The 13,100-nt window shown below is 60.1% G+C and overlaps 1 protein-coding gene across 1 annotated transcript in view; it reads left to right on the top strand.

Moving 5' to 3' along the window:
- FAM20A (FAM20A golgi associated secretory pathway pseudokinase) overlaps positions 1–12,753 on the top strand; it is a 29,206-nt gene extending 16,453 nt beyond the window's left edge. The window contains exons 2-11 of the mRNA XM_090061671.1: positions 465–649; positions 1,344–1,394; positions 2,611–2,689; positions 3,993–4,085; positions 6,762–6,877; positions 7,452–7,632; positions 7,735–7,844; positions 8,910–8,991; positions 9,321–9,380; positions 10,868–12,753. Of these exons, the coding sequence (XP_089917797.1) occupies positions 465–649; positions 1,344–1,394; positions 2,611–2,689; positions 3,993–4,085; positions 6,762–6,877; positions 7,452–7,632; positions 7,735–7,844; positions 8,910–8,991; positions 9,321–9,380; positions 10,868–11,159 (1,249 nt within the window). The 3' untranslated portion in view covers positions 11,160–12,753. The remainder of the gene's footprint in view (positions 1–464; positions 650–1,343; positions 1,395–2,610; positions 2,690–3,992; positions 4,086–6,761; positions 6,878–7,451; positions 7,633–7,734; positions 7,845–8,909; positions 8,992–9,320; positions 9,381–10,867) is intronic.
- Positions 12,754–13,100: the final 347 nt, after the last annotated feature.

Genomic DNA, 13,100 nt, shown 5'->3' with positions numbered 1-13,100 from the left:
CCGTGTCTGCGGGGTTCGACTCCCGTCCTCACCCGTGAGCTTTGGGTCGGGGTCTCGGTCAAAACAGAGTGCCCCGAAGGCTTGGAGCAGCAATTGTGGTGGCGACGGCCGCTGTTACAGGAGAATAATACGAGGGCGGCAAAACCCTCCTGCTTTACCCCCGCGTCATCCAGGGTTGACGTGGGAGCCGTCTCGCTGCAAAGCCGCTGTGTAGGTGCGCTCCCCGTGCGGGACCACGTGCGCGCGTGTCCCTGCCCTGTTATCCGCTCTGCGGACGACTTTCCGGGGGGTTGGGAACGCGTCCCCCCTCCAGTCTCTCTGTGCCTCAGTTTCCCCGCCTGCCCAATACCCCTTACCCAGTAAGACCGGTTGATCTCGTGGAAAGTCGCGCCCGAGAGGAAGCCACGTGTTAACGGGATCGGAGACCATCCTGCGAACTTACCCCTTCCCCCCCTGCTTTTCAGGAGGCACAAGCTGTACCGACAGGAGCTCAACCTCACGTCCCCGGCCGCCCTGCTGCAGCTGAAGATGGAGGCCAGCTGGCTCCAGTTCCACCTGGGCATCAATCGCTACGGGCTGTATTCGCGGTCCAGCCCTGCTGTTAACCAGCTGCTCCACGACATGCAGGATTTCAGCATGATCAGTGCCGGTAAGACTTCCTGCGCGCGAACGGAGGAGGAGGGCTGGCGGCTTGCTCGGCTCGCCGTACAGCCGATCGAAGTTTATTTTAACTAGGAAAAAACCTCCTTTAAAAATGCCAAAACCCCTCTCGGTTTTTCCATGAAACCCTTTTGGATATTTAAACACATCCAGTGCAGGACTGCCAAGGGAGGGGTACATTGCAGCAAAGTTGGTGTTATTTCTAAGAAATAGGGAAAAACCTTGCAAGAGGCCGTCTGTCGTTAGAGCTCCAAAACGTACAGATTTGTGCCGGAGCGAGGCCGTCGTGTCATCGGTGCCTTTGAACATGGGACGGGCGATTCCCGCACGTTGGTGGGTGCTTCTGCCACTGTAAACCACAGGCGGGTTTTGCTAGAGCAGCGTTTTTCAAAGCCGGGTCTGCAAACCCCTGGGGGGCAGGGACTGGCCTGGTGGAGGGTCCCCGAGAGGAAGGACGAGGCAAGGGGACACGTCAGTGAAGGCAAAGGAAGAGAAAGGAGCGCGGAGGTGGCTGCAGGGCTTACCGCATGGGTGAATTGTTGCTTTCTTTATGACCCCATTGGAGTCGGCGGCAAAGCAAGCAGACACGACGCGTTTCTGCCCCTGGGTCCAGCTCCCACCGAGCCGCGCCTCGGGCCGGGCGGGCTGCGACTGAGTCCGGACGGCTTTTCCTTCCTTTGCAGATTACAGTCAGGATGAGAAAGCTTTGCTGGGAGCCTGCGACTGCACCCAGAGTAAGTGTCCTGGGGGCTTCTGGGTCGATGGTTCAGCACACCTGGCCCCGGGGGAGGGCGGAGATCTCTCCACATCTAGTGCGACTTGTTTTCCTTTCTTTTGAACCCGCTTTATAAAAACCTCTGGCTTTGACTTTTCCTTGCCTGCCCCAGGGGCACTTGCAAAGCCCTTCTGCAACCCCCCTGCTTGGGGCAAAACCCTGCAGGGTTTAAAAAAAAAAAAAGGCAGGGATGAAGGTTGCAAATCCAGACCGCAACTCGAGGGAGCCGAAGCCATTAACTCCCGGCCTGGGGGCCAAGAGCTGTTTCTGGCGTGTGGCCTGTGGCCGCAGTTGGGACTAAGCTGCGTCCTCGCTCGCAGTCTCCATACCAGAAGCCCAGGGCCGGCTCCAGATGTCCTCAGCGTGACGGGAGTCTTTCCATTGATTTCAGCAGACACCGTGCGCTCGGGGCATGGTCCTTCCAGGCGGGAGCTGGGGCAGCTGTGCTGCGCAGGGGCTCAGGCTGCTCTGTGCACAGGCTGCGTCTGCCCCGGGGAAAAGCAGGGAGCCCTCTTCCAGCCCCGTCTCTGCAAACCCTGGGCAGATGAGGGCCGCGGGGTTCGAACGGGCCGCAGGAAATTCCCTCTACGTCGCAACGGGTGCGACTCTCGTCCTGCCTCCGTGCACCGCTCCAGCCCTGCTCGTTGCGTGCCTTCTCGGGGCAGCGTGATTTTTGCACCGTGGCTCCACCGAGCATCTATTGCACGGAGCGTGCGCTGTGCCCCTGCCCGCGACTGCGTGGGCTCTGCGGGGTGTCGAAATGCACAGCACTGCCCTGAAGGCAGAGTCCTGGCAGCCCCCCTGCGTGCACGGCTCGAGCGAGAACCTCTGCTTCCCATTACCGGCCGAGAAAGGCGAGTTAGAGAAATCCAAGCGAGAAAAGTGCTTGGAAACTAGCAATACTGCAGGGGAATAATCTTCCTGGCACAGAAGAGATGCAGAGTGAGAAAAATATTTGTGCGTTCAGAAACGTAGGGGGGGAGAGACAGCAGCAAACGCCCACTAAAGCCAGCAGCAGTGGGATAGTTTATGGCACAGAGAGGCTCGACTGACTCCCGTAGGCTCGAGAGGTGGATTTTTTGTGGACGGCGAATGCAAAACGATAAAGAAAGCATATCGCTTAAGCTCAGGGTTGAGTGTTTCTGAATGTTTTATTTCCTTCCCTCTCCACCAAGTCGTGAAGCCCAGCGGAGTGCACCTGAAGCTGGTTCTCCGGTTCCAAGACTTCGGCAAGGCCATGTTCAAACCCATGAGGTAAGGCGAGTGGCCGCGGTCCCTTGGCTGGCAAACTGCCTGGGATCACGGTTTCCAAAACAGCGTCACCCAGCAATGAAGCAAGGTGACCTGCACTGTAACAAAAGAGAGAGGCCTAGGGCTCCTTTGGTCCAGCTGTCTGGGTCGGAGACTTTCCATAAATACGAGCTGCCAGCCAGCGACATTAAGACATTCGTGGAAGTCAGTCGTGCTGGAGTACGAGGGATTGCCGAAGAAGAGACAAACCCACGGCGTTTCTTCGTGCATCGTTTGAATTCAGCACTTTGGAGTGAAGGAAATGTTAAATGCAAAGGACACGAGCTGGTCTTTCTCTCCACTGTGTATATTAGAGAGAGAAAGTTGCTAAAGAATTTAATTTTCTGCCGTTTCCCAATAGGATTTCTCTTTCACTTAAATTTGCTTTTCATTGACATCCCAAGCACTCTTCTAAAAAATAGCTTGTCATTTTGCTACCTTTGGATAGCGGTCTGAAATTGCTTCTGCTTTGATTTACAGCCCTTTTGGCCCCCTACATAGATTTCCACCAGATTGTTTTCTGTGCGTTGCCTTGGTCTGCAACAGAGGCTTGTGCTCTGACAAGTGCAACTCCTTGCTTGTCTTCAAAGGAGGGGATTCCTCTCCTCTTTCCCCCCAGTGCTTGGCTGTATTAATCCCAAGGGGTAAAATAAATAGGGGCTCAATGTGCTCAGCGATGGAGAGCGGTAAGGTTTGTCTCCAGGAGCTGTGGGGAGTTGGCTGGCACACTGAATTTTTCACCTGCTTTCCCGTTCAGAGGACTGACTAGCCCAGGGCTGTACTTCCGCGTGTACAGCGCTACTTCACATGCCGACCAAACTGGAAAAGGAGTGGCTGGTTTCCGCTGGACTGCTGGCAAAGTCCTTTAGTTTGAGCTTGGCCGAGACCAGGGGTCGTGGGGCGATGGAGACCCGACTCCTCTCTGCCCCTTGGGGAAGCGGTGTGGAGCGATGAACCCCCTGTGGGCATTAATAAGGTCTCCAGGATGGTCCGTTCAGCTCATAAACATTTAGGGGAGCCTGCCTCCCGTCTCTTCTAGGACGTGCATGCGAACTGCTCCTTCTAGCTGTTGTTTTAATAATCTGTGGCCCTTTGCCCCCGCCTTTCAAGCAGCAGCCCTAGTTGGCGTGCTGCTAAGTGCACCGCTGTCATTCGCGCCAGGGTTGCAGGGCACCGGGGGGTCTCCAAGACCTTTGGGAAGAGCCTCGAGCTCCCCCGTCCCCCGTGTGCATCCCGTCTCGCCAGGAACCCTCTCACTTGCTTTCAGGCAGAAACGCGAGGAAGAGACTCCAGAAGACTTGTTCTACTTCGTCGACTTCCAGAGGCACAACGCGGAGATAGCCGCCTTCCACCTCGACAGGTACTCGCGCCTCCGGGTCGCTCCTCTTGTCGGGCCGAGCCCAGGCCTCCCTCCTCGCCGGCCGTGAGAGCTCTGACTCCGCAGGAAGCAGGACTGAGCCCGCAGGGATAAGCAGCCCCTCAGCTAATGTCCAGACCCGGTGCCAGGTTAGGATCTGAGAGGTCTGTTAGCGGGAGGATGCGGAGCAAAGGAGGATGGAGGTGTCCGGCTGGCTTCGGTCCACTTGGGATTAAGCTGTCGGATGAAAGCAGGGCTCAGCGTGAAATCCAGGCTGGGACCGATCGGGACGGGCCAGCCTGTAGCGCGGGAGGCCAGGCTCGGTTTCTGCAAAGCACGAGCCGGGGGAAGCGCGGAGCAGGGCGGGATACCGTACTGCTTCCTCCGTCCACCCGGAGACTGCCAAGCTCTTTACAAACGCTGGTTACTTTCAGCTCGTCGCGCTTCAAGAGGCCAGGAAAAGTCTCCGTAGAAAGGATGAGAAAACAAGACCGGGCAGGACGGAGGAGAGAGACTGGTCCAGCTGGTCCTCCTCCTGTTCAGCAAAGAGCTGGCCTTGAAGCCTTGGCTCTTTAAACACGGTCCCTTCCCAGCGAGGCTGGCCGTGGCTTGGGAGCGGCGTTTGGCTGTGAAATCCTGAGCAAAGCGGGTGGGCTCTGCGCAAGAGGGATGTGGTTCGACTCGCCCTTAGGATTGGCTTGGGTAGGAGCAATTTGGCTTGTTTTGCGGGGTGAGGCCTGGTCTCCACGCACTCGGGCAGACGCAGGATTTTTCTGCTGGTGTAGCGAAGGCGCTGCGGCCGTGCGCGTGGACGCGCTCAGGTGGTTTAAGCCCGGCTTAAATGGGTTCGGCTCCTCTACGGCGCGCGCCCACGCTGCTGCGACTGCGGGGAGACCTGCCCAAGCCGGTGCTAAGCCCAGCAGCTCGGGTCCTGCTAGCATCTGGGCTCAGTACAAGCCAGCTCCTGGGGCCGGCTTTGCAGCTCTGGCTGAGCTCTGTATTGCTAGGCAGTAAGCGGGGAAATCTGCACCCGCTGCAGTCACGACACGCCGCATCCGCTGGCTGACTAACCAGCAGGAAACTGAGCCGAGGTGTCCGTGCACCAGGCCGCCCCAGTCAGATTAGCAAAGCCTTCCGGTTGATTTAAATTAAGCCAGCGCAACCTCCATGTGCAGACAGGCCCCCAGTGCAACGGGCTGCTACCCCGGGGAACCTCATCCTGCAGCAGGAAGCATTAGCTAGACCTGTGAATTTAGATAAGGCCTGGCATTCAGCAGCATGAAGTATAAAGTCTTGCACTTCGGAGCCAATAACAAGGGCATCAGCTGCAGGATGGGGTCACGTAGACTGGAGACGGCGGGGGAAAAGCACGGGTTGCACGCGCTGATCTCAGGATAATGTGATGCAGCTGCGAGAAAGGGTTATGCAATCCAAGGGTGTATTGCATGGGGTAAATGCGGGAGAGCCAGGGGGGTTTGCATACGGCTGGTGAGACCCCAGCCAGAGCGCGGGGGCAGGCCTGGCACAGGGCTCCAAGGAGCTGAACTCCAGCGGGAACAGGTTCAGAGGAAGACCACTGAGATCGTTAGGGGAACAGAGACCTTTGCTTATGAAAGAGGGTTAAAGGAGCTTGGCGTGCTTAGCAGAGAGTGCGAGGGGTTGAATAGCGGGAGGGAGAAGAGCCGCTGAGGCTGAAGGGCAGCACCGGCACACGATGGGGGTGCTGAGCGGTCCAGCTCTTGCAGGAGGGAGTTTGGGGTGCTCTTGCAAGCCGGAGCGCGGGAGCAAAGCAGATGGTTACACAAGAAATGCCCGTGGGGAAGGGCCAGCTCGTCTCCCTGCTGCTTGCACACCCGCTCCTTTCGCACGGGGCATGTGCCCACGAAGAGGAAGGCAGCGGAGCCGATGTCTGCCTGTGCCTCTGGCAGCGAATGGCTGGCGTGCCCTTGGCTGCCTCGTTCCGCTGCTTTTCCGTTTTGCTGCTCCGTGCCTCAGTTTCCCCATCTCTAAAGCAAGGCTCACGCCACTGGGCCCCGTGGAGAAGCGTAGCTGGGAAGCGCTAGAGAGGAGTAGAGATTTCTTGACGTGCCACAGCAAGAGGCAGGCTGGAGCCAGCTCCCAGCCCGAGGGCAGTTCCCAGCACCTCGCTCACAGCCGTGCCCAGCCTGGCCCAGAGTGACTGACTCAGTGACCCGCAGCGGTTTTTCCATGCTGGCATCCCTCCCTAAAATGCCTTTGGCCCCATGCTCTGCTTATTGTGAGCAATGTTTGTGAGCTGACTCACTGACGGGAGGGTAACTGCGTAGCTGAAGGGGTGGGGGAGCGACCTCCTCGCCGCTTCCTGCTGCTCCCCGGTGTCCTGAGAGGCTCGGGACTGCCCTGCGGGGGGGCAGCGCCACGCAGGGCCATGGCCGGGTGCCGGCGGCGCAGCAGCAGTGCCTGCAGGGAGAGGGTCCATGGGCCATACCTGAGCCTCAGGGAGGGATTTCCGCTGCCTCTGAAACTTTGCAAAGCCCAGCACGCTGCTGCCCATGTACCGCTGGGGGCGGCAGGGGCCTGCGTGTTCGCCAGCTAAACGGAGCCCCAAAACAAACGGGAGGGGACTAGCAGCGTGCAAACCCTGCTCCCTCGCGCCTCTGGCCCGGGCCCCTTTGCCTGACGCGCTTCTCCCTGCCGCAGGATCCTGGATTTCCGGCGCGTGCCCCCCACCGTGGGCAGGCTGGTCAACGTCACCAAGGAGATCCTGGAGGTCACCAAGAACGAGATCCTGCAGAGCGTCTTCTTTGTCTCGCCAGGTAGGCGGGAGGCCAGCCCCACCGGCCCCCGCGCGTGCGCAGAGCAAGGGGCTCGCGCTGCACTGGGGAGCTGAGCCATGCGCGTGGCAGCACCTTGGCCCGGGGCGGGACGTGCAAGCTCCTGGCTCGCTCGCCGCAGGGGGGTAGTGAATGCCACAGGGGTGCTGCGCCCGGGGGCTGGTGACGCCGAGCGCTGGCCGCGTGTCCACGCTGCTGCCCAGGGCAACCTTTGGGCCAAAGGCTGCTGCCACCCACTGGCCAAGTACGGGACAAGCAGACGCCGGGGGCAAGCCCTGGTTGTGCAACACCTGCCCCCATCGCAGCGCCAACCCCGGGCGCGTGGCTGCACCCGGAGGTGATGCTGGAGCTGTCTGTCACAGCTGCTCCTGCAAGCGCGAGGGCCGGGGCAGGGGCTGAGCGTGTCACAGCATTGCCAGCCCTGCAAGTCTGTCGCAGGGGCTGCCGGTGATGCTTCACGAGTGGCCGCTGAGCTCCGGCCGCATTTCCCCCCGCCACACCCCGGAATAAGCAGTCCGTGACAGTGGCTGCAGCTTGGTCCCCGGTCTCCCCACAGCCAACAACGTGTGCTTCTTCGCCAAGTGCCCATACATGTGCAAGACGGAGTACGCGGTGTGCGGGAACCCGCACCTCTTGGAGGGCTCCCTGTCAGCCTTCCTGCCCTCCCTCAACCTGGCGCCCCGGCTCTCCATTCCCAACCCCTGGATCCGCTCCTACTCGTTCGCCGGGAAAGAGGAGTAAGTGAGTGGGTGAAGGCTGCCTGGGCAGCCAGGAGACCGGGGAACGGGACAGGACTGCGGGAGCAGCATCGGGCCTCACCTGTCCTCCATCCCGTGCAGGTGGGAGGTGAACCCGCTGTACTGCAACACGGTGAAGGAGGTCTACCCCTACAGCAGCGGCAGCCGACTGCTCAACATCATCGACATGGCCATCTTCGACTTCCTCACAGGTACGCCGCGCTGCGGCGGGGACAGACCTTTCCACAGCACTGCCAGCAGCGGGCACCTGCCCTGGCGGTGCAGAGGGAGCCAGTCTTGGGCCGTTAGCGCTGGAGCCGCCCTTTCCGCTCAGCCCACCCTCCTGTCTGCTTTGCACGCCCCAGCACCTGCTTGCTGCATGGCTTTGCAGCTCTCCTGCCGCGTGGCCTTGCTCGGGGATTGACGGGGCAGGACCAGCCGTGGCTAAGCTGCCCCCGTGCATCTGTCTGCCCCTTAAGCAGCACGTTTTGCTGCTGATTCTCTGAAGCAGGTCAGATCAGGTAGGCAAGAGGTAACACGGGGCCTTTCTATGCCTCTCTGTCTTCTACCAGGTCAGTCCATCATCTGCTTGCCCTGCCCCCAGCACATGCCAGGGCCAGGAGTCAGGGCCTTAGTCCCAGACCACTGAGGCCATCCAGCAAACCCCGGGCCTCAGTTTCTCCTGCCCTGCGTATGCTCAGGCACCGGTGTAATGGCCATACAGCTCTTCTGTGCCTCAGTCCGGTTGCACAGCACTTAGGGGCTTGCAAGGAGGCAGGACTGAGACCTTGAATTCTCCTCCACCTCTGCTCCAGGGAGCTCCCAGCAGACTGCTCAGGCCCTCAGCCCTGGGGGTCTTCCAGCCCTCCCTGTCCAGCTCGTCCAGTGGGCAGTCAGGCATGGGGGGGAACAGAGGAGATGCACGGGGCCAGGAGGCAAGAAGCCCAGGCAAGGGGTGTGTGGCCCAGGGAAGGAGCTACTACTTCAGCAAGGAAGACGACCCGGGGTCTAGCCTGGCCTCTTGCTTCTCAGCAGCATCCACACTTTGCTATTGCTTGAGGGGCTGTGGAGCATCTGGGCTGTGAGCTAGGCATTAAAACGCTTTGGAAAGCAGGGGTAGGTGCTCCGTGGGTGAGAGCCCTCCCCTTAGGCTATCAGTGACCCCGCCGCGCCCCACTTCCTTTTGGTTTCCGGTGGCACACGGCACACTGCTTCCCTGTCAGTGCCGCACGCTGCAGGGGCACACGTGAAAGTCTCGCTGCTGTCCCCTCTGCCAGGCAACATGGACCGGCATCACTACGAGATGTTCACCAAGTTCGGGGACGATGGCTTCCTGCTGCACCTGGACAACGCCCGTGGGTAAGGCTGGGAGCTGGCAGAGGTGTTGGGGCTGCAGGGGAGGGCTGGTTTACAGGTAGGTCGTCCCTACACAGCCGTCCCAAGCAGGGCAAGGGCTGGGGAGGGAGAGCTGGAGGTGGGGGGTGCCCAAGCTGCAGCAGGAGGCAGTCGTAGGTGGCGCTTTCACAAGCGACGCCAGCGCTGTGTTTGCACCTACCCATTTTCCTCTGCTGGCTGGGCGCAGGGGAGGGCAGCCCCTGCAGCAGTGTGTGAGGCCTGGCACCTCAGCCTTCCCCTAGCACGTGCCCAGGGCTGGGCCCCGGTCACTTCTCCGTCTCTTTGTACCGCAGCTTTGGAAGGCATTCCCATGACGAGCTCTCCATCCTGGCTCCTCTGGCCCAGTGCTGCGTGTGAGTATCCCGGCGAGCTCAGCAGCCAGGCTGGCGCGGGCTCCCTGCACGTCCACGTCCGCTGGAGAGAGGCGGGACGCGTTGCCCTGATGCACTGTGGCGCTGCAGGACCCCGAGTTGCACTGCCCCAGGCTCGGGTGCTGCTGCGTGCTCTGGGGTTACGCAGGACGGCCTGCTCCCAGCACTGCCCCTTCTTCAGGGCATCGGCGCTCGCTTCGAAGTCTCTGCTGGACACCTAGGAGCGACGCAGGAACGTGGCCAACAGACCCATGTCGGCATGCTCTCTCCCCCAGCCTTGCTCTCTCTCCCTGAACATATCTATTAGCTGGATTTTCAAGGTGCTCTTTGCACCTAAAGACACTTAATGTCCAGGCACAGGGTGTCCGTAAATCCTGCCCAGGGAGTGCTGCTCTGTGAGCCTTAAATTAAGCCGCTCTCAGCCGTTGGCTGAAGTGCAGTCGCCTGACAGGGCAGAGCCAACCCGTCTGCACTGAGCCAACAGCCAGGAGCTGATTTGGTTCCTTTGCGAGAAGCAGCCAGGGCAAGACCCGCTGCTTGTGGGGTAACAGGGCACGAGCGGCTCTGGCCTTGCAAGGACGTCAGTCCAAGCTGCTGCGCGGGGGAGCCCCAGGGCAGGGGGCTGAGACTCCTGGGGTCAGCACAGGCCTTTCCGCTCAGCCAGACGGGCACCTGTGCCTGTCCCCTGCTCCCCAACAGAGCCCCCCTCCAGTGCAAGCGCCCGTAGCGCCCCCGAGCTCCACGCCCATCTACTCCAGCTGAGACCGGACCCAGTCTCCCCACAGCAGGCACTTGCCGGCAGCTGCTGGAGCCTCTCCCGGGCCCAGTAAGGACCCATTCCCTGCACTGGGAAACCCTGGCTTATTTCCAACCTGAACATTTCTAGCTGCAGCTGCCAGGCCCGGGCCTCTGTCACATCACGTGCTACTTGGGCCAAGGCATCTGCAGTCTGGACAGATTGGGCCGTGGAGAGAGGGGCTTTGTCCTTCATGAAGACATGCTGAGTTGATAAAGCCCCCGCAGCTTCTCGGCTTTAATGCCCGCGAGCCATGCAAAGCAGTAGCGCTGCTGTACTGGCAGGAAGCAATCTGCAATGGCCCTGGTACAGGAGGGGACAGGGAGCCTCCATTGCACGCTGCCCTGCTTCCCATCAGGGCCTTATATTTTTGTGGCATTCCTTTACCAGCCCGTGCTGTGCCTTGCAGGGGTCAGGCTGCCCCTTTGGGGCAGTCACAGCTGGAACAGGACCCAGAAGAGCCGGGCCGGCCACACACTGCGTGGCGCGGGGGGCATCCCTTGCTCTCATCCCCACACTCCCGCCTGGGTGCCACAGTGCCACCACCGCTGCCTGGCCTCAGCCCCTCCTGCTCCTTTGGCAACACTCAGCCCCCTTCCCTGGAGCGCTCTGGACCACGGCAGGGGTGTGCTGCCGAGGGATCGGCGCCTGACCTGGCCGCTTCTCTCCCCAGGATCAAGAGGACGACGCTGCTACGGCTGCAGCTGCTGGCGCTGCCCGAGTACCAGCTCAGCGATGTCATGAGGGAGTCGCTGCTGCAGGACCGCCTGGCGCCCGTGCTGGCCGAGCCCCACCTCCTGGCTTTGGACCGGCGGCTGCAGCTGATCCTGCAGGCAGTGCGAACGTGCATAGACGCGCACGGAGAAGGCAGCGTTGTAGTCAACGACACGCAGGCGTGGCAGAGGCCCACGGCTGAGAGCACAGCACAGACCGGGGGCAGGGGAGAGCCCCTGGGAGCCGGGTAGTGATAATTCTCCATAGACACAAGCCTGTTGGATTGAGAGGAGCGGCTCCGAGATGGACTCCCACGTTCACACCAGACCTTGGGGGCAACACTGCCCAGCTGCAGCTTGGGTGCTTGGGGTAAAACTTTTGCTAAGTCCACGTGTAGGCAAGAGCCTGGCCTCGACCTGGATTCATTCCTCCGCCTGCCGCCCTTCGGAGAGGCATCGGAGGCTCCCTCTGCTCTGTAGCAGCTGGGCAGGCCTCTGCTGAAGAGCACGGGACTCAGCATGGGCCTAGTCTCATCACTGAAGGACAAAACCAGGTCCCAGAGAGGCTTGAATAAAGAGCCGCTGAAAGGGGAGCGTGTTTGGCAAGTCTGTTCTATCAGCACCTTCGTGCAGTTGCATCAAAAAGTCCTTAGCCCCGAGGGCCACAGCTGTCACTCTCACTCAGCTCATCCCGAGCCGAGACCTGCCTGTGCAGCGCGTGGGCAGCCCGGCTCCCCCGTCGCTCCCCGCGGCATCCGTAGGTGGGAAGGGAATTGAGGTCAGGGCCATAAAGGAGGCAGGTGAGCATGGACAGTCAGGGCCCAAGGGAAGCCCCGTGAGCAACCAAGAACCCAGCTGCCAGCAAAGAGCAGTCTCAGGCTGGCAGACATGGGACCCACAGCTTGAAATACCAACACACGTGCCAGGGATTTTAAGCCACCCATGAGAAGATGCAGGAAAGCAGCAATGTGTTGCTCCTGTTCCCTGCCCCCCCAGGCCCATTTCAAAAAAAGGGTCTTAGGAATTGGACAGCAAAGCACGTAGGAAGCCAGTCAAGCACAGTCTGGCAGTCGGTTTGCTGGGCAAGCTTCCCCTCGCCTCCCAGGCATTAGCACATTTTCATCACCGAGTCTCTTAATCAGCTTCTCCCCAGCAGCTTCCCATTGCTCTAAGCATGAAGCCAACCCTGCTCTTTGGCAGCCAAAGGAAAGCACGGGGGAACTTGGTGCCAGATCTGACATTGCTTTCACCATTTCACTGCTGAAACCGAGGTCAGCGAGGATCAGGCGTTAGTTGCTTTGTCCTGTGGCACCATTAGGAAATGCTCATTTTGCTACAAGCTCATTCTAACCCCATTTCCAACTTCAAAAAAAAAACAACCCAGCTTGAGTGCGTTTGTTCAGTCTTCCAACACCTTTCTGCAATGTGTCTGATCCTGAGAGCAGCAAGCCCTTGCAAACAGATGTGCATTTCAGGTGGGGTTTATTCTAGCTCTCTTGCTAGCTGGAGTGCAGGTGTGCACACTAATGCAGTCTCAGTGAGGAGGGGAGAACAAGGCACCGATCCCTGGGGAGCTGTGATGGCCGAGGAAGTTCGAGCCGCTTTGATTTTCAAAGGTGCCGTGCCTCATGCCGACTAGCAGACGCCAAAGAACAGTGCCTACCTGGCTGGACTCTAGCTTCGACCACGTCTCACCGCTCTGAACTTGAGAGAGCAGGTTTTTAAGTGTAACAGGCTCAGGTCCCCACTTTCAGGTAGCGTTGAGGAAAAACCAGGTTTCCACCCCTCATGCCAACTGTGGTGTAGCACACAGTGGGAATAAATAAAGGGACGTGATGGACCTTCAGCTCCCGGCGTGTGGCAGTTCTTTCAGTCCGCGGGTTCTTCTTGCAGGGCTGGAGCTCCCTCTCCTGGCAGCCTCTCTGCACCGTGAAGGTAAGAAACCCCAGACAGGCGGCGAAAAGGCTGTTGCACCAGCACCAGAACCAGGCCCTGTGCTGGGAGAGATCCCAACCAGCAGCAGTGCATCCACACGGGGCCTAGGGCAGGCAGAATGGCATTAATGGGCAGCGATGCCAGGGCCTTGGGGGTGGTGGGGACAGGCCACATCACCCGTACGCAACCCTCCCCGCTAGCAGCTGCATCGCTTCCAGGTGGCCACCCAGGGCACAGCCCGTGCGAGGGCACTGCCAG

Source organism: Crocodylus siamensis, chromosome 8 (genome assembly GCF_052110815.1).
Source record: "Crocodylus siamensis isolate JL-2025a chromosome 8, ASM5211081v1, whole genome shotgun sequence".
Lineage (NCBI taxonomy): Eukaryota > Metazoa > Chordata > Crocodylia > Crocodylidae > Crocodylus > Crocodylus siamensis.
The sequence above is the reverse complement of the archived record's forward strand: the minus strand, read 5'-3'. Positions and strand labels throughout refer to the sequence as shown.